We start from the raw sequence: 24,162 nt of genomic DNA on the forward strand, positions 1-24,162 counted from the left end.
ATAACCGAGCCTGAGAAATGCTGTCCTTCCCAAAGCTGCAGTTAAAAAGAATTGGCACATTCAAACATTTGATTCTTGTTTCATCCGCAAACGCCCATCTCGTTATTTGGACCGCTTTGTGCTAAAATCTATGCTGATGTCACATCTTCAGAGCTATAATCAACTCAATCTTCTATTCAGCCAGGGAGTCAACAATTTCCCAGATGTTGCCCTTATTTTTTTTATTTTTGCAAGGGCTGCAAACCATATTCAAGCAATCACGTTGCTCGGGAGTGCTCCGAATTGATTCCTCTTGTGGTGGGAAATTGCAAGGGCGCGACATGACGGGTGCATAAAGAAGCAATCTTGATCAGGAATGATTCCAAGGCTAATGTTAAGGGGTTGTAATGTATTCTGAGCAGGCTTTGAACGGTGCAGGGTCAGGAAAAGGTTTCTCTGTAATGTTCCCGTTCCCTGTATTAGAATGCTACATCAGCTGAGCTATCATCCGATTTGCTTACTGGTGGTTTAACGGCTGCTGGTTTGTTTGAACGGCCAATTCTGATTCCTTCAGTAAATCAGGGTGATGAAACCGTGCCGCAAAATAGCCTTGGACTACGTTGAACACCTAGATTTCAGCAACTCTCTTCCATCAAGAGCCACGGTGGCGCAGTGGTTAGAGTGTAGTACTGCCGGCTGTCTGTTGCCAGCAGTTTGGCAGTTCAAATCTCACCGGCTGAAGTGTTGAACTCAGCCTTCCATCCTTCCGAGGTGGGTAAAAGGAGGACCCAGATTGTTTTGGGGGCAAGATGCTGACTCTGTAAACTGCTTAGAGAGAGGGCTGTAAAGAACTGTGAAGCGGTATATAAGTCTAAGTGCTATTGCTATTTTTCTTCCTTCCTTCCTTCCGCTTAGAATGCAGTATTGCAGGCTGACTCTGCTCATTGCCAGCAGTTCGATCCTGACAGGTTCAAAGTTGACTCAGCCTTCCATCCTTCCGAGGTGGGTAAAATGAGGACCCAGATTGTTTTGGGGGCAAGATGCTGACTCTGTAAACCGCTTAAAGAGAGGGCTGTAAAGAACTGTGAAGTCTAAGTGCTACTGCTATCTTTCTTTCTTTTTCTTTCTTCCTTTCTTTCTCTCTCTCCCTTCCTTCCTTCCCTTCCTTCCACTTAGAATGCAGTATTGCAGGCTGACTCTGCTCATTGACAGCAGTTCAATCCTGACCGGTTCAAGGCTGACTTAGCCTTCCATTCTTCCGAGGTGGGTAAAATGAGGACCCAGATTGTTGGGGGCCTTATGCTGACTCTGTAAACCGTTTAGAGAGAGGGCTGTAAAGAACTGTGAAGCGGTATATAAGTCTAAGTGCTACTGCTATCTTCCTTCCTTCCTTCCTTCCTTCCTTTTCTTTCTTTTTTCTTTCTTTCTTTCTTTTTCTCTCTCCCTTCCTTCCTTCCTTCCACTTAAGAATGCAGTATTGCAGGCTGACTCTGCTCATTGCCAGCAGTTCGATCCTGACGGGTTCAAGGTTGACTCAGCCTTCCATCCTTCCAAGGTGGGTAAAATGAGGACCCAGATTGTTTTGGGGGCAAGATGCTGACTCTGTAAACCGCTTAGAGAGCGGGCTGTAAAGCACTGTGAAGCGGTATATAAGTCTAAGTCCTATGGCTATTGCTATATGTTCTTTTTCTCAAGCAACCAAGCAACCTGAATCCAATTTCTTGTATGTTGCTTAAAGAGAACTGGGTACGTTTGTAAAAATACTATTGAAACATGGAAGGTCTGGCTTAACACACAGGCAAATGTGTTCAACTATGGAACATAGTTTTATTTGAGAGACAAGAGTGGAAACAATGAGGGGGTGGGAACAAGAAACTCCCTTCTCCTTTCTGATTTGGATCAGACGAGGGAAGGATCTGTGAGCTGCCTTCAGTGTCACTTCCATCCAGGGCTAAATTTCATTCAAAGGATTTCTAAGCCTGTAAGAATAAAAAGGACAGCGTTAAAAAAAAAATGGGGGGGGGGGGTTAATACCCTGTTTTCTCCCCTGCAGAAAATAAAAAAGGACATTTCAACCTGAAAGCAAAAAGATGGGAATAAGAAAAGCAATGAAAATTAAATCTGCAATGAGATAGAATGATATTAAGTATGCGTGTGTAAATATTACAAGAGACTATTATTTCACTTACCTTCACTTACTATTAAAATATTACTTATTTACTATTAAAATATGATTATAACAGATTAAAATTGTTCTGACCTAGGCTTCCTTAAAAAGCATGACGCAGAGTCTTGTTCCCGGCAAAATCTCTTTTATTTATGCGACTGTGAATTCCTTTCATTCACAGTCAGCAAGGCTTGCCAGACAGTCTTTCAGAGGAATATTTATCAACACAGACCTTATCTCGCTTGGAAAGCTGCCAGATAACTAGTGTCCAAACGCAGGGCAAGGCAAAACTTGGCACAGTCTCTTATAGTCATGAACAGAACTTTCCACTCTTGAAATGACCGACCAACCGAATTGTTTCCTGCAAAAGCCCACTCCCCGTTCGCTCCTCTTTTGTTTCCTATGGGAGGGGACAAGGTGTGGTTTTACTCCCAAGTTGACCCTGCTTTCTTAGCTGTTCTTGTCTTCTGGCAGCTCTGCGCATGCGCACACTGGGAACAGGCTCGAGTTGTTCCTCTGCCTCGCTGCTGTTTAGCTCCCTCTCTGCCTCTGATGCAGAGCCCTCATCTGAGCTTTCCCCAGCCTGCAGGACTGGCCTATGTTCCTCCCCAACCTCCTCAATGTCCGACTCTGCTGCCAGTTCTGCTGCCGCCGGCGGGCCACAACAAAAATGTGGGTATAGAAGTTAAAAACCAAATCAGGGCTAGAACAGGAAGGATTTTTTTCAAGCTTGAAGAGGGCTTGCGAAGGGAATTCGCCTGAGCGCCAAAGATTTTGTGCTGTTTTACAGCAGGTGCTATTTCCCTGCTGTTCCTCCTCCCCTGCTTAAATCCCATCGTTACCCAAGGAATGTGGATCATGGGGCACCAGTCGATTTCTGTATCTGCTCCTTCAAAATGAGAATGCTCTGCCTCTGTTCGGGAGGCAGCATGGCGATCTGGTCGGCCGTCAGCTGGAGAACTTGCATAATGAGGGCTGCCTGTGGAGAAATGGAAAAGACGGAAAAAAATGACAAACCAGACAGGGGAAGGCTTGATGGATTCTGCTTTTCTGGTGTAGACTTATGATCTTCATTTGGAATTGGTGGAGGATATTCTTTCATAAAGAGCCATGGTGGCGCAGTGCTTAGAATGCAGTACTACAGGGTCAACTCACTGCTCACTGCCAGGAGTTCGATTCTGAGCAGCTCAAGGTTGACTCGGCCTTCCATCCTTCCGAAGTGGGTAAAATGAGGACCCAGATAGTTGTGGGCAATAGGCTGACTCTCTATAAACCGCTTAGAGAGGGCTGTAAAGCACAGTGAAGTGGTATATAAGTCTAAGTGCTATCTATGTATCTATGTATCTATGTATCTATGTATCTATGTATCTATGTATCTATGTATCTATGTATCTATCTATCTATCTATCTATCTATCTATCTATCTATCTATCTATCTATCTACCTCCCTCCCTCCCTCCCTCCCTCCACCAGAGCCATGGTGGTACAGTGGTTAGAATGCAGCATTGCAGACTAATTCGGTTCGATCTTGACCGGCTCAAGGATCCTGACCAGCTCAAGCTTTCCATCTTTCCGAGGTCAGTAAAATGAGGACCCAGATAATTGGGGGCAATATGCTGACTCTGTAAAACTGCTTAGAGAAGGCTGTAAAAGCACTGTGAAGCGGTATATAAGTCTATTGCTAAATCTGCCCTGTTTCCCCGAAAATAAGACATCCCCTGATAATAAGCCCAATTGGGCTTTTGAGCGCATGCGCTAAAATAAGCCTCCCCCCCGAAAATAAGCCCGCCCTGAAAATATTTAAACGCAAAGCTGGAAATCAGGTAAGACAGCAAGAGGAGTTCCATCTTGCTCCATGCGCCCCAAAATAATAAGACCACCCCAAAAATAAGGCCAAGCGCTTATTTCGGGGTTCAAAAAAAATATAAGACAGGGTCTTATTTTCGGGGAAACATGGTAGCTGACTACCTCCCTCTGCTGCAGGCCAAGGCCTTATAGAAGAAAATACCAACAGGCCCCATTAATACTTGATGAATCATTAATGGACAGTGTAAAAAAGGAAAATAAATCATAACTCGGCTTAATTGGCATTTCTAAAGCACATTAAGAACCAGATTTGAAACGGGCATCAAATGTCTCTTAAGTGAGAGTTAGAGGAGAGGAGAAAGGATTCTGCACAAATTCAAAGCCTTTCTTTGCTCTTGTCCTGGGCGTGGCTAACAGCCCCAGAAACAAGCACTAACCACCACTGAAAAGAAGCAATAAAAATAATGGTGCAGAAAGCATCGTCCAACCTCAGGGGAGCAGAACAGGGTATATTTCTGGTCTAAAACCCTGTTTTAAAATGTCCAGGCAAAAGTCTTTAAAAGGTTAGAAGTAACACTTTGATTGTTACTTTTCTCCGTTGGCTCACTTCGGAAGGATTGACAGCTGCCAGGGGGAAAAACACACCGTTGTCAACCTTGAAGCTGACTTGACCGAAGGCATCTTGAAAGCATCAGTGTTGCCACACTGGAGCTGAGGGATAAGGGATTTGAGACTGCTGGGTTTTTGTAGCCAAAACAAAATACTTTCTCTTGGGAACCAAGGACATTCTCGCACCTGGTGGAAGGCGGAGTGACATCACCAGGCAACCAGACAGAGACGTGATTGGGCCATGTGACTGATTGTTTTGAGAAAGTGACAAACTTTCACTTTTAATTAGGTGAAAACCGTGGGAACCTTCAGAGTTGGTTTTCACCAGATTTGTGCCAATATGATATATCCAGTCTTTGAGGAATCTTACCTGCTCCGGAGTTCTGCTTGCTATGGGTGTATTACTTGGAATCCTGACATTAAACTAACTCTGAAGGTTCACTTGATTAAACATAAACTTGATTAGAAAGAAATCAAGGTCGGGCTTTTTAGGATATTTCCTTTACCTTTTCATGATCCTGGGGTGTGACTTGGTTTTGCCCAGGGCTGAAGCCTCCAGGCTGGGCTGCAGGCTGTACCGCTCCGCCTGCCATGGCTCCAGCCTGCTGCATTGTCGTCCCTGGCATATTAGGAACCTGAGAAGACAGAAGGTATTTCAGATTTACTGCCCTGCCGAGCCAAAGTGGAATTGACAGTCTGAGAAAAGAGTAATTATCTCTGAATGAGAAACAAGGGTGGGGGCCGCGCGGGGGGAAGGAGATAATAGAGGTGCGCTGCAAATCCATCAGACAAGAGGATAATGTGAAGACCTGACCTCTTGCCTCAGCAAATTTTAATTTCACACCGCAGATTTCAAAAAACCCAAAGCTTTGGCCGTCGTCCTTTTTTGCCGACGGATGGGTTTTTCTAGTCCACGTCTTGGTGGGTGGGTGGGTGGGTGTGGAATGATTCTTTTAATGACAACAAAAAGCTTCGATTATCAGGTTAAAAAGAGTCGTGGAGCCAGCTGCGTTATTTCTACGAACAGCTCTTGATAAAGGCATGGTCAATTTCAACGTATGGATATGAAACGATCACTCTAAGGCAGCTGCATTTTGACTTGGACAACGCCCGGGGTTTTTAGTTAAAAGAAGCAGCCAGAGTTTTATTTTATTTTTTACAGTGCTGGACTTTTCAGAACAGAGGTGTGTGCGCAAACAGATCCAGCCCCATTTCTTCTGCCTAGAGCTAAAATTTAGCAGCAAACCGCATTGCTGGCAAGCCGCCTGCATCTTTTAAAAGATTTAAAAACTCATTCCGGCCATCGAGCAGCCACTTAAAAGCACACCAGGTGCTGTTTGCTCAATGTGTTTCACAATCTAACCCAACTATAATTGCGGGGAGGGGGAGGGGTGGAGTGGGGAGGATCTGGCAGCACGCGAAATGACCGTTTTGGAAAGAGCCACTCGATCTTCTCTGGAAGTGGCTGGCATCTTGGGACACCTGGCATCAGGGGAGGACAGACAAGGTCTCCTATCACCAACAGCCTCTTATTGTTGGTTCCCGGCATGCAGCACGACAGATGGGATTCAGTCAAGATCAAGGGAGGTATTAATGAGGACCCGGATTGTGGGCGCAATAAGCTGACTTTGTATAAAAATAGAACACCGCTTAGGGGGAGCCGAAAGCCCTAGTAAGCAGGTATATACAAAAGTTTGAAGGCTATTGTTTAACGCATTGTAAGCCGCCCTGAGTCTCTGGAGAAGGGCGGCATATAAATCGAACCAATAAATAAATAAATAATACCACTCTGTAAAGCCTTAGTAAGGCCACACCTAGAATCCTGCATCCAGTTTTGGTCACCACACTATAAAAAAAGATGTTGAGACTCTAGAAAGAGTGCAGAGAAGAGCAACCAAGATGATTAAGGGGCTGGAGGCTAAAATGTACGATGAACAGTTGCAGGAACTGGGCATGGCTACTCTAAGTGAAGAGAAGAGAAGGATCCGGGGAGACATGATAGCAGTCTTCCAAAACTGCCACAAAAAAAAGGTCGTATAATCGGGTTGGTCGTATTTTACAACTGTTATGACACATGACTGTAATGAGCAGGTTCCATTATGGCCATAGGTCAAGGACTATCTGTATAGGTCAGGGGTACGCAACCTTAAACACTCAAAGAGCCCAGAAACACTCAAATTTGGGCCCATTTCCCACAGAAAAAAAAACACCGGGAGCCACAAAACCTGGGTGGGTGTGGCCAACTCAACGTCACTCACTCCCATCCAGTCACATGACACACATCCCCAGCCACACCTACCCAGGTTTTGTGGCTCCCGGTGTTTTCTTTTCTGTGGGAAACGGGTATCTCTCCCTCTGTCTGCTCTCTCTTTCTCTCACTCTCTCTCTCTCTCTCTCTGTCTCATTTTCTCTCTCTCTCCGTGCTCTCCTGCCCAGCTTCACGTATCGAGTGACTGGGAGGGGAAGCTGAGGGACGGGGCCAGCCAATGGTGGGATCACCCGACAGGGAGCCACAGCCGAGGAACAAAAGAGCCGCATGCGGATCCAGAGCCACGGGCTGCCGACACCCAGTATAGGTGGTCTGCAGCCTGCAGCCAACTGGTGCATGGAAGGTTCGTTCTGTGTTGCCAGACCCAATGCAGACCCAGTCCAGTCCAGTCCACCCACCCCATCCCACCCCTTTATTACAGCCAATGTCCTGATGGACAGTTAAATCCTGTACAGGAAGAAAGACTTCCCTTTTCAGACTTTCCAGATGACCAATTATTTTCATTGGCAAACTCACTGGAGTTGGTGTTTTGGGTCATGAGGTAGCTGACTGGGTGACAGCCGTTTAATGAAAACAAACCCAGGGCTATTGGAGGGAAACCTCTTGGCCTGCTATTGGCTGAATTATAGCTGGTGTTTGGTCACCCCCTGCAGGCTGAATTCATCCTAGGGCAATGATGGCTAACCCTTTTGCTGTCGCGTGCTAAAAGCAGGGGGAGCGCGGGGTGGGGGTGGGGGTGTCGCACGCGCACATGACCACACCCATAATTCAATGCGTGCCTTCCCCACACCTGCGCACACAACCCTCCCCCGTGCTCTAACCCCTAACCCTAACCGTAACCCCCACTTTTGGCACACGATGGCCCGTAGGCCCGTTTTTTCGCTCTCCCCAGGCTCCAAAGCCTTTCTTGGAGCCTGGGGAGGGCAAAAACAGCCTTCCGCACCCCGTCCAAGGCTAGAAATGACCCGTTTGCCGACAGGCCGGTGCATGTGTGCGCACCTGAGCTGAGCTAGAGCAACGCTTGCGTGCCCACCGATATGGCTCTGTGTGCCACCTGTGGCACGCGTGCCATAGGTTCGCCATAACAGTACTGGGGGGGGGTTGTCTCCCTGCCCAATTGTTGCAGGCAATTTCCCACCAGCTCCAATGAAGTTGGCATGCGACCGTCCTGTCTGCTTTAAAAGATTGTAATCGGGGGTGGGGTGGGGGTTGCGGGGGGGAGACATTGTCCAAGTATCGAGTGTTTTGTCTCGGGTGCAGTCTCCACCTACCTGTCGAGGGCCTTGTGGGCCAGCAGATCCCATATTCAGAGGCCCCGGACCTTGAATTGCACTGGTCATTGGGCCCCTGGGGTTCGGACCGGGTCCCCTGGTCTCCATTCCTGGGCCTCTGGGCTCCATTCCTGGGCCTCTGGGCTCCATTCCTCTAGGGGGCTCCATACCCCTTGGCTCCATGCCTCTAGGGGGCTCCATGCCCCTAGGGGGCTCCATGCCCCTAGGGGGCTCCATGCCCCTGGGGGGCTCCATGCCCCTGGGGGGCTCCATGCCCCTGGGGGGTTCCATGCCCCTGGGGGGCTCCATGCCCCTGGGGGGTTCCATGCCCCTGGGGGGCTCCATGCCCCGGGGGGGTTCCATGCCCCGGGGAGGTTCCATCCCCCTGGGGGGCTCCATCCCCCTGGGGGGCTCCATCCCACGAGGTTCTATGCCTCTTGCATCCAGGACTCTGGACTCCATTCCTCTGGGCTCCATGCCCCTTGCATCCATGACTCTGGACTCCATTCCTCTGGGCTCCATGCCCCTCGCATCCATCACTCTGGGCTCCATGCCTCTAGGCTCCATGCCTCTGGGCTCCATGCCCCGGCCATCCATCACTCTGGGCTCCATGCCCCGGCCATCCATCACTCTGGGCTCCATGCCCCTTGGGTCTCGTCCACCTACATAAAAGGAAGGAAGGTACGTCTTACACAGGTTCTACCGTACGGGCCAAGAGACAAAAGTAGGAGCTACCCACCAAGGTCGGCAAAAGACCCACTCCAGCACAGTCGCAAAAATGCTTGCGGCCTGTTGCAATTTGAAATCAGGGGGGATCGAACTATAAAACCAGGTTTGAATTTTGTTCTGAAAAATCCTTTTGGTTTCGGCTTATTACGGTACAGCCGAGTTGTAGGAGAACCTCATATATATATATATATATATATATATATATATATATATATATATATATATATATATATATATATATATATATATATATATATATATATATTCTTGCATCTGCTAGAACAGCGTGATGGGAATCTATGGACCAGATGTTGCCGAGCAACAACTCCTAGCATCTGTCACTACTGACTACGCAGCTCGGAATGACTATTCTGTAACAGGCTTCGCAAAGTATTCCTACATCATCTTGAGCTCATCCTTCTTCTGACGTCCTACGGGAACGGTTCCATCTATGTCAAAAGCCTTCCTGTCGTCGCCTGCCTCCCTTTTACCTCGGCCATCCATCAAGGGCCCTCGTGGTTCTCCCATCAGGGGACGTGGCTCTCCCATTGGTCCGCCTCTCATTTCATGGGGAGGCAGCCCACGGCTGTCATGTGCGGGCATGTGGTGCATTGGTGGTCCCTGGTGGGGTGGCCCGAGGTAACCTCTGCAGAAAAGGCGAGGAGGGAAGAAAGGAGACGTCAGATGCCAGGTTAAAAGCCCCAGAGAAGATTCCCCACCTCGTAAATAAAAAAGGGGCTCAGTTACGATGGGCGATTCAAGCCTGATTCTGGGGCTTGTGCAATGAACCGAGTTAAGGACACAATCTGGGTTCAGGGCAAGCACAAATCAGTTGAGGTCCAGCTTGGAAGTCTGGTGGGGAGGCCTAAAGAAGAGATTGCCATCTTGCAAGAACTTTGCATAAGGACAAGACCGCAGGAGGGAGGGAAAGAATTGGAATTAAGCTCCCACTTGAGCTCTACAGGCAAAGAGGAGACAGGCAAGGGGGGAAATGGAAACAGACAGATTAAGAGATTAACAGAGTTGGAAGGAACCTTATAGGTCATCTAGTCCAACCCCCTGCTCAAGCAGGAGACCCTACACCAGTGAGGGCTAACCTTTTTGCCATCGTGTGCCAGAAGGAGGGGAGGGTCGTGTGCCCACGTGCCCACACCCATAATTCTATGTGCTCCGCTCCCGGCACACAATGGCCCAGTAGGCCTGTTTTTATCTCTCACCTGGCTCCAGAGCCTCTCTATGATTCTGGGGAGGGCAAAAACAGCCTCCCCCCCCCCCCCCGGAGGCCCATTTCCCAACTTCAGGTTGGACAAGAAGTGACTTTTTTTGCTGTCCCCAGCCTCCAGAGACTCCTAGAGAGGCTGTTCCTTTGGTTGATGGTTCTCAATGTCAGAAAATGTCTCCTCATTTCCAGGTTGAATCTCTCCTTGGTCAATTTCCATCCATTATTCCTTGTCTGGCCTTCGGGTGCCTTGGAAAATAGCTTGACCCCCTTCCTCCTCTCTGTGGCAGCCCCTCAAATATTGGAACATTGCTACCATGTCTCCCCTGGTCCTTCTCTTCACTAGACTAGCCATGCCCAGTTCCTGCAACCGTTTGTCATATGTTTTAGCCTCCAGTCCCCTCATCATCTTGGTTGCTCTTCTCTGCACTCTTTCCAGAGTCTCAACACCTTTTTTATAGTGTGGTGACCAAAACAGGATACAGTATTCTAGGTGTGGTTTTACTAAGGCTTTATAGAGTGGTATTAGTACCTCCCTTGATCTTGAGTGAATCCCTCTGTTAAAGCAACGGCTTTGTTTGCAACCTCTAATTCTCCCATTGCTAAAACCAGCCTGCTTTCTGGTCCCTTAGAAGAGGGACCCCCCCCCCCCCCGCTAAATAGGCGTCTCTGTTCCCACCTGCCTACCTGGGCTCCACGTCTCCTGTGACCGAGAGCAACGTGCCTCCCCGTGGGTCATTGGGGGCATCTCCCAGAAGGCCTCGGGGTGGTGGCCCACTAGCTGGCATTGGCCCCCGGTGCATAGGGGCTCGTGGGTCCGGCATAGGTACTGTCAAGGAGGCAAAGAGAGGGCTTTGAAGGTCAGAAAGAGAAAACTGCTTATAATCCTACGGTTCAGCAAGTTTGGAACTGAGATGCTTCTCCCATCACATACCCACTTTACGTAAAAGGAAGCCAACACTGGGGTGAAGGGCCTGCAGAGCTTATGAACTGCCTCCATACAGACTACAGTGCTCGTTTCCCTAATCACATATATTCTCCCTTAAAAGGTAAAGGTTCCCCTTGCATATATGTGCTAGTCGTTCCCGACTCTAGGGGGTGGTGCTCATCTCCGTTTCAAAGCCGAAGAGTCAGCGGTGTCCGAAGACGTCTCTGTGGTCATGTGGCCGGCATGACTTAATGCCGAAGGCGCACAGAGCGCTGTTACCTTCCCACCAAAGGTGGTCCCTATTTTTCGACTTGCATTTTTTCCAGGCTTTCGAACTGCTAGGCTGGCAGAAGCTGGGACAAGTAACGGGAGCTCACCCCGTTACGCGGCGCTAGGGACTCAAACCGCTGAACTGCCGACCTTTTGATCGACAAGCTCAGCGTCTTAGCCACTGAGCCACCGCATCCCTCTATATTCTCCCCTACCAAGGATAAATAGATTCGAGAAAAGACAAGCTTCCCACACGCATAGAAGATCCAGCTTGTTTTGACATAGTCGCATCTGTTCTGAACAGCACAAGTATAAAGATTTTAATTAGCTTCCCCTGGCACCTATTATAATGTATTCATGTGCACACTTAAAATGGATTGAGCGTCTGCTCCTATGCATTTTAAATGGCACGTACACCTGTATACGCTTCTTTGATCCTTAAAAAGAATCCGTTCGTCCAACAAGTTGTTCAAGTACATAGGGGTTTGGTACTCCAGCATCATATTATTTTCTATAATACACCTGAGGTGCTGGGGAACTATAATCGACAAAAAGGAGCCCAAAGTTGACCCCAACGTGCTTCTTAAAACTTGGCAATTTTAAGACATGCGGACTTTTAACTCATACAGTGTAGGGAATTCTGGGAGTTGAAGTCCACATATCTTAAAAGTTGCCAAGGTTGAGAAACAATAATCTAATTGTTAAACAGGGATGGGGACACCAATTTAAAGGGGAGAGAAGGAGAAAGCGCGGTTGAGTAAGAAAGAAAGATGCATGAATTGTGTAAAGAATACTTAGGAGGGGTTTCAAACGTTTTTGGCAGCCCAATGATACGTCAGGGCAAAATATTCATCAGACGCAATCCCACTTTTGGCTAGCACTAGGTGGAGACTTTCTCCTGCCCCATAGTTAGAGTTACAGATGTCATTCTCCCATCTGTTTCATTCCAGACCTAAGTTCTGACCTAGGCTTTCCAAAAGCATGAAGCAGACTCCTTGTCCCGACAAAAAACCCTTTTTATTAAGTTACTGTGAATTCCTCTCATTCACAGCCAGCAAAGTCTTTCAAGGGAGAATTTACAGTCACAGATCTTATCTGGCTTGGAGAGGGCCAAGCCGATATCTTCAAAAGTTGGCAAGGAGTCACGAATCAATTAAGCGAACTAATTGTCTCCTGCAAACTCCCTTCCACTTTCACTCTTTATTCCCTCTGGGAGGGGCCATTCATTGTCCACCTGTGGCCTTACTCCTGAGTCGACCCTTGTTCTTTAGCTGTTCCCTTCTCCTGGCAACTCTGCGCATGTGCACACTGGGAACAGGCTCCAGTTGTTTGTCTGCCTCACTGATGTCTGACTCCATGACTGGCATACGGCCCTGGCCCCCTCTCTGCCTCCCACGCAGAACCCTCATCAGAGCCTTACCCAGACTCCAGGACTGGCCCATGTTCCTCCCCAACCTCCTCACTGTCGCCAGCTCCACTGGCTGCTGGCGGGCCACAACCTAAAAGCCACACCTGCCGCTTCATTTGCGGCTCTACCTAACAGGAGATACACATTTTTGTGCGCACGAGTCTTGCCCATCCTTTGCAGGGTGCCACAAGCAAGGGTGAGGCCAATGGCAACTGCTGGTACCTTGAACACGTTCAATAGAGGCAGGCCTGGCAGGTCCCACGGGAGAGAGCTGCAGGTTCCCTGGCCGGGTAGCAGGAAGAGAGGGAGAAAGAGCCGTCACATCAATAGGAGAGGCACCCCGCCACATGCATGCAGACGCCCGGCTAGAACATGTCTTCTGGTTATCTCTCCGGAGAGAAGCGAGCCTTTGAAAGCAGCCCCTGACACGGGGGTCTCCAAACTTGGCAGCTTTAAGATACGTGGACTTCAACTCCCAGAATTCCTCGGCCAGCTACACGCTTGGAGACTCCTGCGTTAGACCACTGTGTAAGAGGCTGCCTTCAAAAGCTCCAGAGTGCTATGCCGGCTGGGGAATTCTGGGACTTGGAAGTCCACAAGTCTTAAAGTTGCCAAGTTTAGAGAGCCCTAGTCTAATAGGAAAGGTAGAGGTAGAGTCTAAGAGAAGCAGGGTTGCGTGGAGGGATGGGAAAAGCTGCTCGATGAAAAAAAAAATGCTAGGCAGGTTCTAATGGATTTCTTTCTTGTATGAAAGGGGAACTTTGGGGCTTGCTTGTACTTTTGAGACCAATAGGAATGATCTGTTCCATCTCTGGCACAATTAAAAATGACGGTCTGCCACCACGGAGCCTTGGTGGCGCAGCGGACTAAACTGCTGCTAAAGTAGCACTTAGCTGCCAGCTGCCTGCTATTACTGCGAGTTCAATTCTCACCAGGCTCAAGGTTGACTCAGCCTTCCATCCTTCCGAGGTAGGTAAAATGAGGACCCGGATTGTGGGGGCAATAAACTGACTTTGTAAACAGAGAGGGCTGTAAAGTTGGTGGCGCAGCAGGCTAAAGTGCTGTTAAGTAGCACCAGCTGCCTGCAATTACTGCAAGTTCAAATCTCACCAGGCTCAAGGTTGACTCAGCCTTCCATCCTTCCGAGGTAGGTAAAATGAGGACCCGGATTGTGGGGGCAATAAGCTGACTTTGTAAACAGAGAGGGCTGTAAAGTTGGTGGCGCAGCAGGCTAAAGTGCTGTTAAGTAGCACCAGCTGCCTGCAATTACTGCAAGTTCAAATCTCACCAGGCTCAAGGTTGACTCAGCCTTCCATCCTTTCGAGGTAGGTAAAATGAGGACCCAGATTGTGGGGGCAATAAAATGACTTTGTATAAAAATAGAGCAGGTATATACAAAAGTATGACGGCTATTGCTTAACGCATTGTAAGTCGCCCTCCGGAGAAAGGCGGCATATAAATCGAACTAATAAAATAAATAAATAAATAATAATTAATTAATTAATAAAGCCCTTAAGGGTCTAGAACAGTGATGGCTAACCTTTTTGCTCTCGCGTGCCAAAAGTGGGGGGAGCGCGAGGGGTTTGTGAGTGTGCGTGCCCACACTCATAATTCAATGCGCCCCGCCCCCCTGCACATGCGCATGTGACCCCCCCCCTGCTGCCCCCGCTTTTGGCACGCAATGGCATGGTGGACCCAGTAGGCCCGTTTTTCACCCTCCCCAGGCACCAGAGGCTTTCTAGAAGCCTGGGGAGGGCAAAAACCGCCTCCCCACGCCCCCGGACGTGGGAAACAGCCCATTTCTTGACTTCCGATGGGCCCGGAAAGGCCAAAAATCAGGTGGCCAGTGCATGCATGCGTGTTGGAGCTGAGCTAGGGCAATGCTCGCGTGCCCACAGATACGGCTCCGTGTGCCACCTGTGGCACATGTGCCATAGGTTCGCCATCACGGGTCTAGAAACTGGGATCTCAACAATGGATCACAACTCATATGCAAACCTGTCAAGAGATTCAGGTTTAGATGCCTCCCAGTTTTTAAGAGGCAAGAAATTAACATCTTTCGCACGGCATCGGGTGCCTATGTCCCTGATGGCTTCTAATCTCTGGAGAATTATTTTATTGCTGGCTTCAAATGCCATTTTGCCATTTCAAGGCACTTATTGTCTTATTGTCCAGGGTTTTAATGATTTGTAAGCTGATCCAGAGTGACATAGGTGGAAGATTCAACGTTGCTTGGCGTGGCTGATAACAACCTTCACCCATCCTAGCAAGTCATTGCCCAGGTTTTTTGCTCTTTAAGCATTGAGCCACAAGCAAGGGATCATGAACCATAAAGGCTACTGTATTTTTCAGACTATAAGACGCTCTGGACTATAAGATGCACCTAGCTTTTGGGGAGGAAAACAAGAAAAAAATAATCTGCCTCTGCCTCCCAGGAATTTGCCTCCTTGCAGCAAACAGCAAACAGTCTGGTCAGCTTCAGCACAGCCAAATTTAGCACAAGCAGCTGATTAGCAGTTGGATCGGCCTCCCGGAATACCGCCTATCAGCTGTTCCAGGCTGCGGGGATCGCCACCGGCCATCGCCGCTGCCACCTATCGCCGCCTCCGCACGCCCCATTTTTGGCCTCCACATGTCCCGTTTTTGGCTCATTCGAGGTGGTAGGGATCACCACCACCGCCTATCCCCATAGCCTGGAACAGGCCGAAAATGGGGCACGTGGAGGCCAAAATAGGCGGAGGCGGCAATGGCGATCCCCGCAACCTGGAATAGCTGATAGGTGATATGCCGGGAGGCTGATCCAACCGCCAATCAGCTGCTTGTGCTAAATCAGGCTGTGCTGAACCTGATCAGGCTGTTTGCTGCAAGGAGGGAAATATCTAGAAGACAGAGGCCGAAGGGTGGGGGCCAGCAGGTGTGCGGGGCTTCAGCATCATTCGCTCTATAAGACGCACAGACATTTCCACCCACTTTTTGGGGGGGGGGAAATGCGTCTTATACACCGAAAAATACGGTAATTCCATTTAGAGCCCGCTAACCCAATGCTAAACAAACCAGGTTACTACATCACGCAATGCATAAATCCAACCAATGACTGGGGGGAAGGGGAGGAAGACCCAAATTTAGGACAGAATTTATTTTTATTGATTGATTGATGATTTTTTTTTTTTATGGCTGCCTGTCTCACCAAGGTGGCAAACTAGTAAGGAAAGCCCAAATCACGTCATGGCAAATTTCATGGCCGGGCTAAAGGTGGGGGGAATGTGAACTCATCTGTCTCCATTTCTAGAAGAGCAAAGTACTTTCAAATGTTAAGTACTTTGCCGTTCTAATTTTAGGGAAACCTCAGAAATGTGTCTCAAAACATCATACAGCATTTGGGGGGGGGGGGGGCAGAAGGAGATGCCAGAAACAGCAGAAAGACCCACTCAGCATGGCTAAAAGCCGTTTGCATGGTTTCTTAAGAGAAAGCGTCACTTCCCGCAGGTATTACTTCTGACCAAAGAAACCAGTGGTGAAACGTAAAATTTGTTACTACCGGTTCTGTGAGTGTGGCTTGGTGTGGGGGGGGGGAGTAATGTGACTGGGTGGGTGTGGCCAACTTTTTTTTTTTTAACTTTTAAAAGCATTTTTAAAAAATGCTTTTAAAAGGCTCCGACGATCCCAGCTGAATTGCCTGATCGTAAGAGGCTTTTTTTTTTAACTTTTAAAAGCATTTTTAAAAAATGCTTTTAAAAGGCTCTGACGATCCCAGCTGAGCTGCGCGATCATCAGAGACTTTTTTTTTAACTTTTAAAAGCATTTTTTTGGCCAAAGGTATTTTAGAAAAAATGCTTTTAAAAGTAAAAAAAAAAAAGCCTCTGATGATCGCGCGGTTCAGCTGGACATGGAGGGTGGGCAGGGATTTTTGCTACCGGTTCTCCGAACCACCACCGCCATTGCTACCGGATCAGGCGATCCGGTCTGAACCGGGAGCATTTCACCCCTGAAAAGAACCCCCCAAAAAACAGAGGTGAGGACAGCTTCTCTTTTCCACCCAGTCATTTAAGGTAAACCAGATGAATTCAAGAGAATAGTGCAATTTGTCCCAGGGATAGGACTGGAAAGAAAATGAAGGAGATAAAAATATATTGAAAAACAACACCTTTCTGATAGATATTTACATCACGGTCAGTTGATAAAGTTCCTGGGACATTTGGCAGCCCTGAAAGTGATCCGAGCTTGGGGCTAAAATGGGATTTTTGTCAATGGGGGCAGCTCTTAAGGACTTTGGGAAAAAGGTAGTGGGGGGGGGAAGGGGGCAGAAGTTAACATAACATTTGAGTGCAACAACTGGAATAACATGCAGGGACGTTCCCAGTCATACACCTCTTTGGCTTCCGTCACCAGAACAAAGCAAAGCCCCATTTTCCTTGTTGCAAAGAAAATGTTAATTCTAGAAAACAAAAAAGAAGCATCTCAAAGAGTGGGCGAGCGGCGCCCTCTGCTGGCGAAATGAAAGAAAGCAGGTGCAACTTGGTTCAAGCACGACCCCGAAAGGGGTTGGTTCCCTTTGGAAGAGTTTCAACCAAAAGGTGGCGTTTCCCTGTTTTCCGCATGCAAAGTACCTGATGGCGCATTACTGGGCAAAACATCCCTCTCACTGTCCACTAAGCGCAAAGAGAAACGAAGGGGACAGAGTTACAGGAAACCTGGGAGAGCTAGACGATTGTCGTGCGAGTGAAGTCGGGAAAGGGAAATGCTGCGGGGGGTGGCAATTGTTTTGACAGCTGGGAGACACACGGTACATTTCTAAGAGGGTACATGTGAGTGTATGTGTTTGTGTGTAGGTGCAAAGTGGGTGGAGCTGCATCATGCAAATGGGTGGGGCCAGGGGATTCTGGTTTTCCCACGGTGGGTTTCTTTAAAAAAAAAAAGCTACGCTGTCTATTTATAGGCCTTTACGCTGCCTGTTTTAACGCTCTTCCAACTTCACAATATCCTGAAATCGTGATCCGCTAACATGGAAGCAGAGGGAGCTTCAGGGCTGCGTTAAAAAGGATTATGGGGATGCAAATTTATTGCACCCTCTTTGTGTAGGGAAACCCCCGCTATAGAGACCAAATCGGTCACTGTCCAAGCTGATAACAAGCTCCGAGCAAGACTGAAAGGTGCATTTACCTTGTCCGCGTTCCATGATCATTGGGCCGCTCCCTGGCATGCTACCTGCGGGAGAACATTCACAGAAACAATCAGGTAGATCAGGAGTCGGCAACCCGTGGCTCTGGAGCCGCATGTGGCTCTTTCATCCCTCTGCTGCAGCTCCCTGTCGCCAGTCAACTCCACAATTAACAGGGCTTTCAGTTAGGATAGGTAGAGGAAAAAGGATGCCGTGCTAGGAGGAGACTCTATGGTCTGTGTGTGTGTGGTGGGCAGGGATGGGGGATCGGACTTCCAGTTGGCTCCAGAATTGAACAGGGGGCTTCCAGTTAGGGCCTTTGTGGCCTTAACCGGAGAGTTTAAGGTTGCCGATCCCTGAGATAGATGAATCAGTGAAAACAGAAGCGCTTGGGAGGCAAATTGGCCAAGTTAACCTTCCAAATCCGAATTTCCAGAGCATTTTTCAAGTTGAAGGAAGTGATGTATCATGTCACTTAGGTATTTTGAAAAGGAACTGTTCAAAGCAGCCCAAACAGTTCTATATACAGGTCTGATTTTCCTATCATTGTGAGAGAAAATGTTTTTCAAAATCAGGATGACTCTGGCTAACCATGATTGAAGAAATCAAGGCTGAGCAAGAACTAATGTTTAATTGTTGACATTCACTTTGTTTTGCTTTGCCTCAAGGCAAGGGACTTCAATCCATGGCTGTTATTGTTGTTTGGGAAATTTGTATTTATTTGCAATTTGGGAGTGAAAAAAAAAATTAACGAGGCAGTTTTCACCGAAACATCATTTGCGGAATGATATATAAAAAAATTAACTGCCATCTAACCTATAAATCCATTGCTTTGCATATACATTATCCATCTTCTTGTCTAAATTATCTGATTTAAACTATGAAAGTTTACCTAAGGGAACCCCCAGGAAAATTCAGCGGACTTGCTCCCTAATAGGATTGCAGCTTGAAATATTTAATGGGGCAATTCAATGCAAATTTAAGCATGACTTGAGTAGGAATTCAAGAGCTTGCTCCCGAGTGTAGGATTAAACTAAGTTTGGCCAAGTTTCTCTTGCTTATTTCATGAGCCGTGGTGGCGCAGTGGTTAAAGGGCAGGGCTGCGGACTACTGCTGCCGCCTGCCAGCTGCTTGTAACTTAGCAGTTCAAATTTCACCAGGCTCAAGGTTGACTCAGACTTCCAGCCTTCCGAGGTCGGTAAAATGAGATTGCTCCCAGATTGTTGGGAGCAATGTGCTGACTTTGTAAACTGCTTAGAGAGGACTGTAAAGCACCATAAAGCAGTATATAAATCTAAGTGCTATTGCTATCATGTGTGTTTCTGTCCCCGAGCTGCGAAATAGGCTGGGAAAGATGAACCTGTTGATTCACTCACCTCCTGGAGCCATGGGTCCAGGACCAGGTCCGGGCACTGAAGCTGGCATCTGGCCTGGGGCAGGTACTCCTCCTTGCATGGGGGGCTGCATTAGGGGAGCAGCTCCATTAACATGCATCCCGCCCTGCTCAGACAAAGAAAAAGCACAATGAAGATTTCACAGAGTTCTACAGAGCTGGCTAACTTGAAACTGGATGCGCAAGATGCGAGACTGGCCGTGCGCTGCACCCGTCAAAAATTTAATGAAACCCCTGGTTAGGGAAATGATGCCAGCTTTGGAACACGCTAGCTTTCAGGATTTATGAGATATTTTTGTGTAGAGTAACCTACCCAATCCTTTCTGTCTAATAGGATATAGAAGAGGGGTGTCACCTCAAGGTCCGTGGGCCGGATCTGGCCTGTGGGGTGCTTAAATCTGGCCCGTGGGGCCGGCCTGGAAATATCAAAAGGACCAGCCCGTTTTCGGACTCGATGGCCTCCTGCAGCATTCTGCTGGCCAAAAAACGAGCCTCGTTGGGCCTCCTCATGGCCCGTTTTTGATGGGCAGAGTGCTGCAGGAGGCATCCGTCCCGTCCCACCACCACCCCATCTCTCCCCGCCAAGAACTACAATCCTCATCCAACCCTCGAAGAAATCCATATGCGTGCCAGAACCCTGAAGGTGACGCGTGACGGCTGGCATGCCCAGAGAGATGACTCTGTGTGCCACTTCCACCATATGTGCCATAGGTTCACCATCACTGCCCTATACCATTGCAGACAAATGGTTGTCCAATCTCTTCTTAAAAACTTCCAGTGTTGGAGGCACCCACAACTTCTGGAGGCTCACAACTTCTGAAGGAAACGATTCAACTCGGACAAGAGCTGCTTACCATTGGTTGTGGCTGAGAAGAAGGGATGTTCGGCTGGTTCATCTGAGCATTTGGCCCAGGTCCCGGCCCAGGTCCTGGCCCGGGACCAGCTCCTGGTCCAGGACCAGGACCCTGCCCTGGCCCTGGCTGTGCATTTCCAGGAATCAGAGATGGGACGCTGGTTTGGCGATGAAGAATTTTCTGGATGACAGAAGAGAGAAAAATAAAATACGCATTTAACAAGGTAAAAGGCATCTACGTTCAAGGCACATGGCTCTGCCTCTTATCCCAAGGCGGCAAAAAGGTTGCGAACGTACCAGCGCAATTTCTGGGTCCACAATACGCATCACCACTTGGGCCTGCAGCAAGGCATAGGCAAGTTGAGGGTTTTGCAAGAGCATACTCCGCGCCTCCTGAGGGCTGTTCTGGACACACAACTGGAAAAAACAGAAAAGAGAGGTGTCAGCATTCCAAGGAATGCACCCATTGAAAGCAGAACTCCGAGGCAGGTGAGATTCCTCAGAACTCAATTCATTAGGTGCATCAAATTGACACAACTGGTGAAAACCGACTCTGAACGTTGCCGCAGTTTTCACCTAATTAAAAAGTGAAAGTCCCCCCCCCCCCCACCTTTCCCCCCAAGTCTCAACAGTCACATTGTCCAATCGAGGTGCTGGCCGGTTGCTTGGTTACTCTACTCCTCCTCCCTGTTGGAATGTCCTTGGTTCCCACAGGAAAACTTTCTGTTTCGACTACAAAACCCCAGTTATCTATTTTTCCCTCCTTCCTGTCCCTTCTTCTGCCTTGTGGCAACCCTGGAGCCTCAAAGATGGCCTCAGCCAGCTTCGCTTCAGGATTGACAAGGAGAATCTAGAACTGTGATGGCGAACCTATGGCACGTGTGCCAGAGATGGCATGCAGAGCCCTCTCTGCTGGCACGCGTGCCGTCGCCCCAGGTCAGATCTCCGTGGTGTTTCTTTTATGAGCTTCTGTTTCCCTGCAAACAACGAAACAGAAGCTCACGAAAGAAAAAGATCTCACCTCTTGCCGCACTGCCAGTGTTGGGATGCCCGGCCTGCCACCGGCTAACTGGCCTTTGGGCCTCTGTATGTCTGTGCATGCACACAAGCATGTCTGTGCATGCAACTAACAAAACAATCAAGCAAGGGCCACCAACCTTCATTTGCTTCATCAGTTCAAACATCTGTTCAGGAGGCAGGCTGGCCACCGCTCTGCTGATGGACTCAGGAGCATCTTCAGGGTTGACGGGGTCTCCGTAGGGTGATTCTATGATGGGAGCACCAGTGCCCAGGCCTAGCAGAGAAATAGAAGAAAATCTCAGGGCCAGAGCTCGTAGATCACACGTGCTGTAAACAAGCACAGAATCAACAGCCAGTATGTCACACCCTCCCCTCTCCAATCTTTTGATGGGCCTTCAGACTCACTCTTGAGTTCCTCCTTGTTCTTCTCACTGGCTGCATTGTCCACTCGCAAGGCTCTTCCACTAAATTCTCGCCCGTTGAGATTCCGCATGGCACTGAGTGCGGTTTCTTGATCTTGATACTCACAGAAGCCATAGCCTTTCGGTTTGCCTGTTTCTCGGTCATATACCAATCTGGTTGGCAGAGCAGAGAAAGCCAAGATAGTTATGCCAAAGGAGACAACTGGGTGGAATGTTTCAGAGAAAGAGAGAGGGGGGGAGGGGGAAAGAGACAGGGGGGAAGAGAGAGAGAGAGAGGGAGGGAAGGGGAAAGAGAGGGAGGAGAGAGAGGGGGGGGAGGGAGAGAGGGGGGAGAGAGAGAGGAGGGGAGGGAAGGGGAGAGGGAGGGAGGGGGAGAGGGGTGCTGGTAATGAGAACATTAGAATTAAAACTAATTGATGACCCCATCCCACAAAGGAAACTATTTTATATATGTTGGACTGCATGTCTAAGCCAGAGTAGGGTCTCTCCAGATGTTGCAGTAGAGCAGGGGTCAGCAACCTGAGGCTCTGGAGCCGCGTGTGGCTCTTTCACCCTTCTGCTGCCCCCTTTCTCTACAGTTTTTAAATCCTCCAAAATGAACCGTTTTTCAGGGAATTCCGAAAGCTTCTCACCGGAAACTGACCACAGGTCCAACCTCTGAGAAGATGTCTTTTAGCTGTTCCTCTGTGGCTTCATAAGGGATGTTGCCCACTACAGGAGAAAGACAGGAGCAGGTTATCAGTATCTTTGGGCATATCTGTAATTAGGCAGGCACTTTTTCAGGTAGATATTAAGGCAGTCTTTCCAACCTGATGCTTTTTACCGGTATGATTCCTGTAAAGTCAGCAATCTTATCACATTAGTCATTTGTTGCAGTTAATGCTATTCATTCATTCATTGTGATTCATTAGCCACCCATTCCAGTGGTACAAAATTAATAAAACCAGAAAATACAGACTAAAAAAAAGTCAAACTTAAGCCCAGACTTAAAATAATCTTACAGTCAAACAAAAATCAAACCAAAGATCTGGTCAAAGAATAATACATTGATCCCAGGCCCAATACCAAACACCAGTTTGATATACCAGTTAAAAGTGACATCTATCACTGTTGCTAAATTATGCCGTTGCATTATAAAACCTACGTAGGAGTGGAAAAAATATTGAAGACAAGAACTTCTCTAAAGAGGCTTTGAGGATTCAATTTACATAAGTATAAGATACTTTACAGCAGAAAGAGTAAAATGCCAATATCATAATACTGCCCAGCCTTATACAGCAGCAATGAAAAAGCAAACAGATTTGAAGTGTTGAAAACCTATGTGCGCCAATGATAAGCAACAGGCAGAAGACCATAACATATACACGTATATCTATCTATAAATCTAATCTATACATATGTATATGTGTGAAAAAATGTGTCTGTGTGTGTGTACATGTATATATTTGTGTGTGTATGGCTATATAGATGGATGGATGGATGAACGAATGGATGATAGAGCTAGATAGATGGATGGATGATAGATAGATGATTGATAGAGATAGATAGATAGATATAGACAGATAGATGGATAGATAGATAGATATAGATGGATGGATGGATGGATGATAGAGATAGATAGATGGATGGATGATAGAGATAGATAGATGGATGAATGGATGGATGGATAGGATGGATGATAGATGGATGGATGATATATGATTGATATGTATAGAGATATGGATGGATGATAGAGAGAGCGAGATGGATGGATGGATGGATGGATGATAGATAGATGATAGAGAGATGGATGGATAGATTGATAGATATAGATATAGATATAGATATAGATAGATAGATAGATAGATAGATGGATGATATAGATGGATGGATGGATGGATGATAGATGATTGATATATATACAGAGAGAGATGGATGGATGGATGGATGGATGGATGATAGATAGATGATTGATAGAGAGAGATGGATGGATGATAGATGATTGATAGAGAGAGATAGAAGTATATAGATATATATGTAAATATGATAACATATGTATGTTATGGTCTTCTGCCTGTTGCTTATCATTGGTGATATACACACACATACACCCACGCCCACACCCAAAAGCTGGTTTAAAAATATACACGCAAGAGGACAATTTTAAGAAGCGATGTGAAAGCTGCATGCATTTCCAAAAAGGCTGTGCAACACGTTTCAAGCGCTGATGCCTGGGAGCGATGGGCACTGGAGTTTAAGCCCCATCACTGCCCGCTCCCCTCCCCCCTCACAAAATTAGCCAGAGAGTCCTAAGACCCACGGAGGGGACTACATTCCCCCCCCCCCATATATCCCTCAACCAGATAGCCCGGCTGGAGGGGGGGGGCGGGCGATGATGGGGCTTGTAGTCCCCCTTTGGTCAGCCACGGGCGGGCCAAGGCGGCGTCGAGAGGCTCCCTGAGGCGACAGGGAGGCTGACGGGTCGCAGCACCTCACCGAACACGGAGCGCAGAGACCGATCCACCGCGGGGTCCCGCACTGACAAGCCCGCCATCTTCCTCGCCTACCGCCCACCGCGGCTTTCAAGCCAGCCGCCGACTTCCGGTCCGACTTCCGGTCCGCAGCCAAAATACGCCACCTCTAGCTTCGTTTCTTTCTTCTTCTTCTTCTTCTTCTTCTTTT

The 24,162-nt window shown here is 48.0% G+C and overlaps 1 protein-coding gene across 2 annotated transcripts; it reads right to left on the minus strand.

The window, feature by feature from the left end:
- Positions 1–1,809: 1,809 nt before the first annotated feature.
- CSTF2 (cleavage stimulation factor subunit 2) lies at positions 1,810–24,159 on the minus strand. 2 transcript variants are annotated; one of them, XM_070951847.1, is made up of 14 exons: positions 23,977–24,159; positions 22,134–22,212; positions 21,485–21,654; positions 21,217–21,353; positions 20,357–20,476; positions 20,061–20,240; positions 19,190–19,313; positions 17,816–17,860; positions 10,737–10,878; positions 9,322–9,476; positions 8,102–8,763; positions 5,068–5,196; positions 2,989–3,125; positions 1,810–1,958 (listed from the first exon to the last, which is right to left on the minus strand). In XM_070951847.1, exons 1-13 carry the CDS (start codon positions 24,032–24,034, stop codon positions 3,003–3,005), a joined length of 2,124 nt encoding a protein of 707 aa, XP_070807948.1. In that variant the 5' UTR covers positions 24,035–24,159; the 3' UTR covers positions 1,810–1,958; positions 2,989–3,002. The 2 variants fall into 2 exon arrangements, with proteins under 2 accessions (XP_070807948.1, XP_070807949.1); XM_070951848.1 differs by lacking the exons at positions 9,322–9,476; positions 10,737–10,878.
- Between the last annotated feature and the right edge of the window lie 3 nt (positions 24,160–24,162).

Source organism: Pituophis catenifer, unplaced genomic scaffold (genome assembly GCF_029215685.1).
Source record: "Pituophis catenifer annectens isolate HBS135680 unplaced genomic scaffold, rPitCat1.0.hap2 SCAF_11, whole genome shotgun sequence".
Lineage (NCBI taxonomy): Eukaryota > Metazoa > Chordata > Lepidosauria > Squamata > Colubridae > Pituophis > Pituophis catenifer.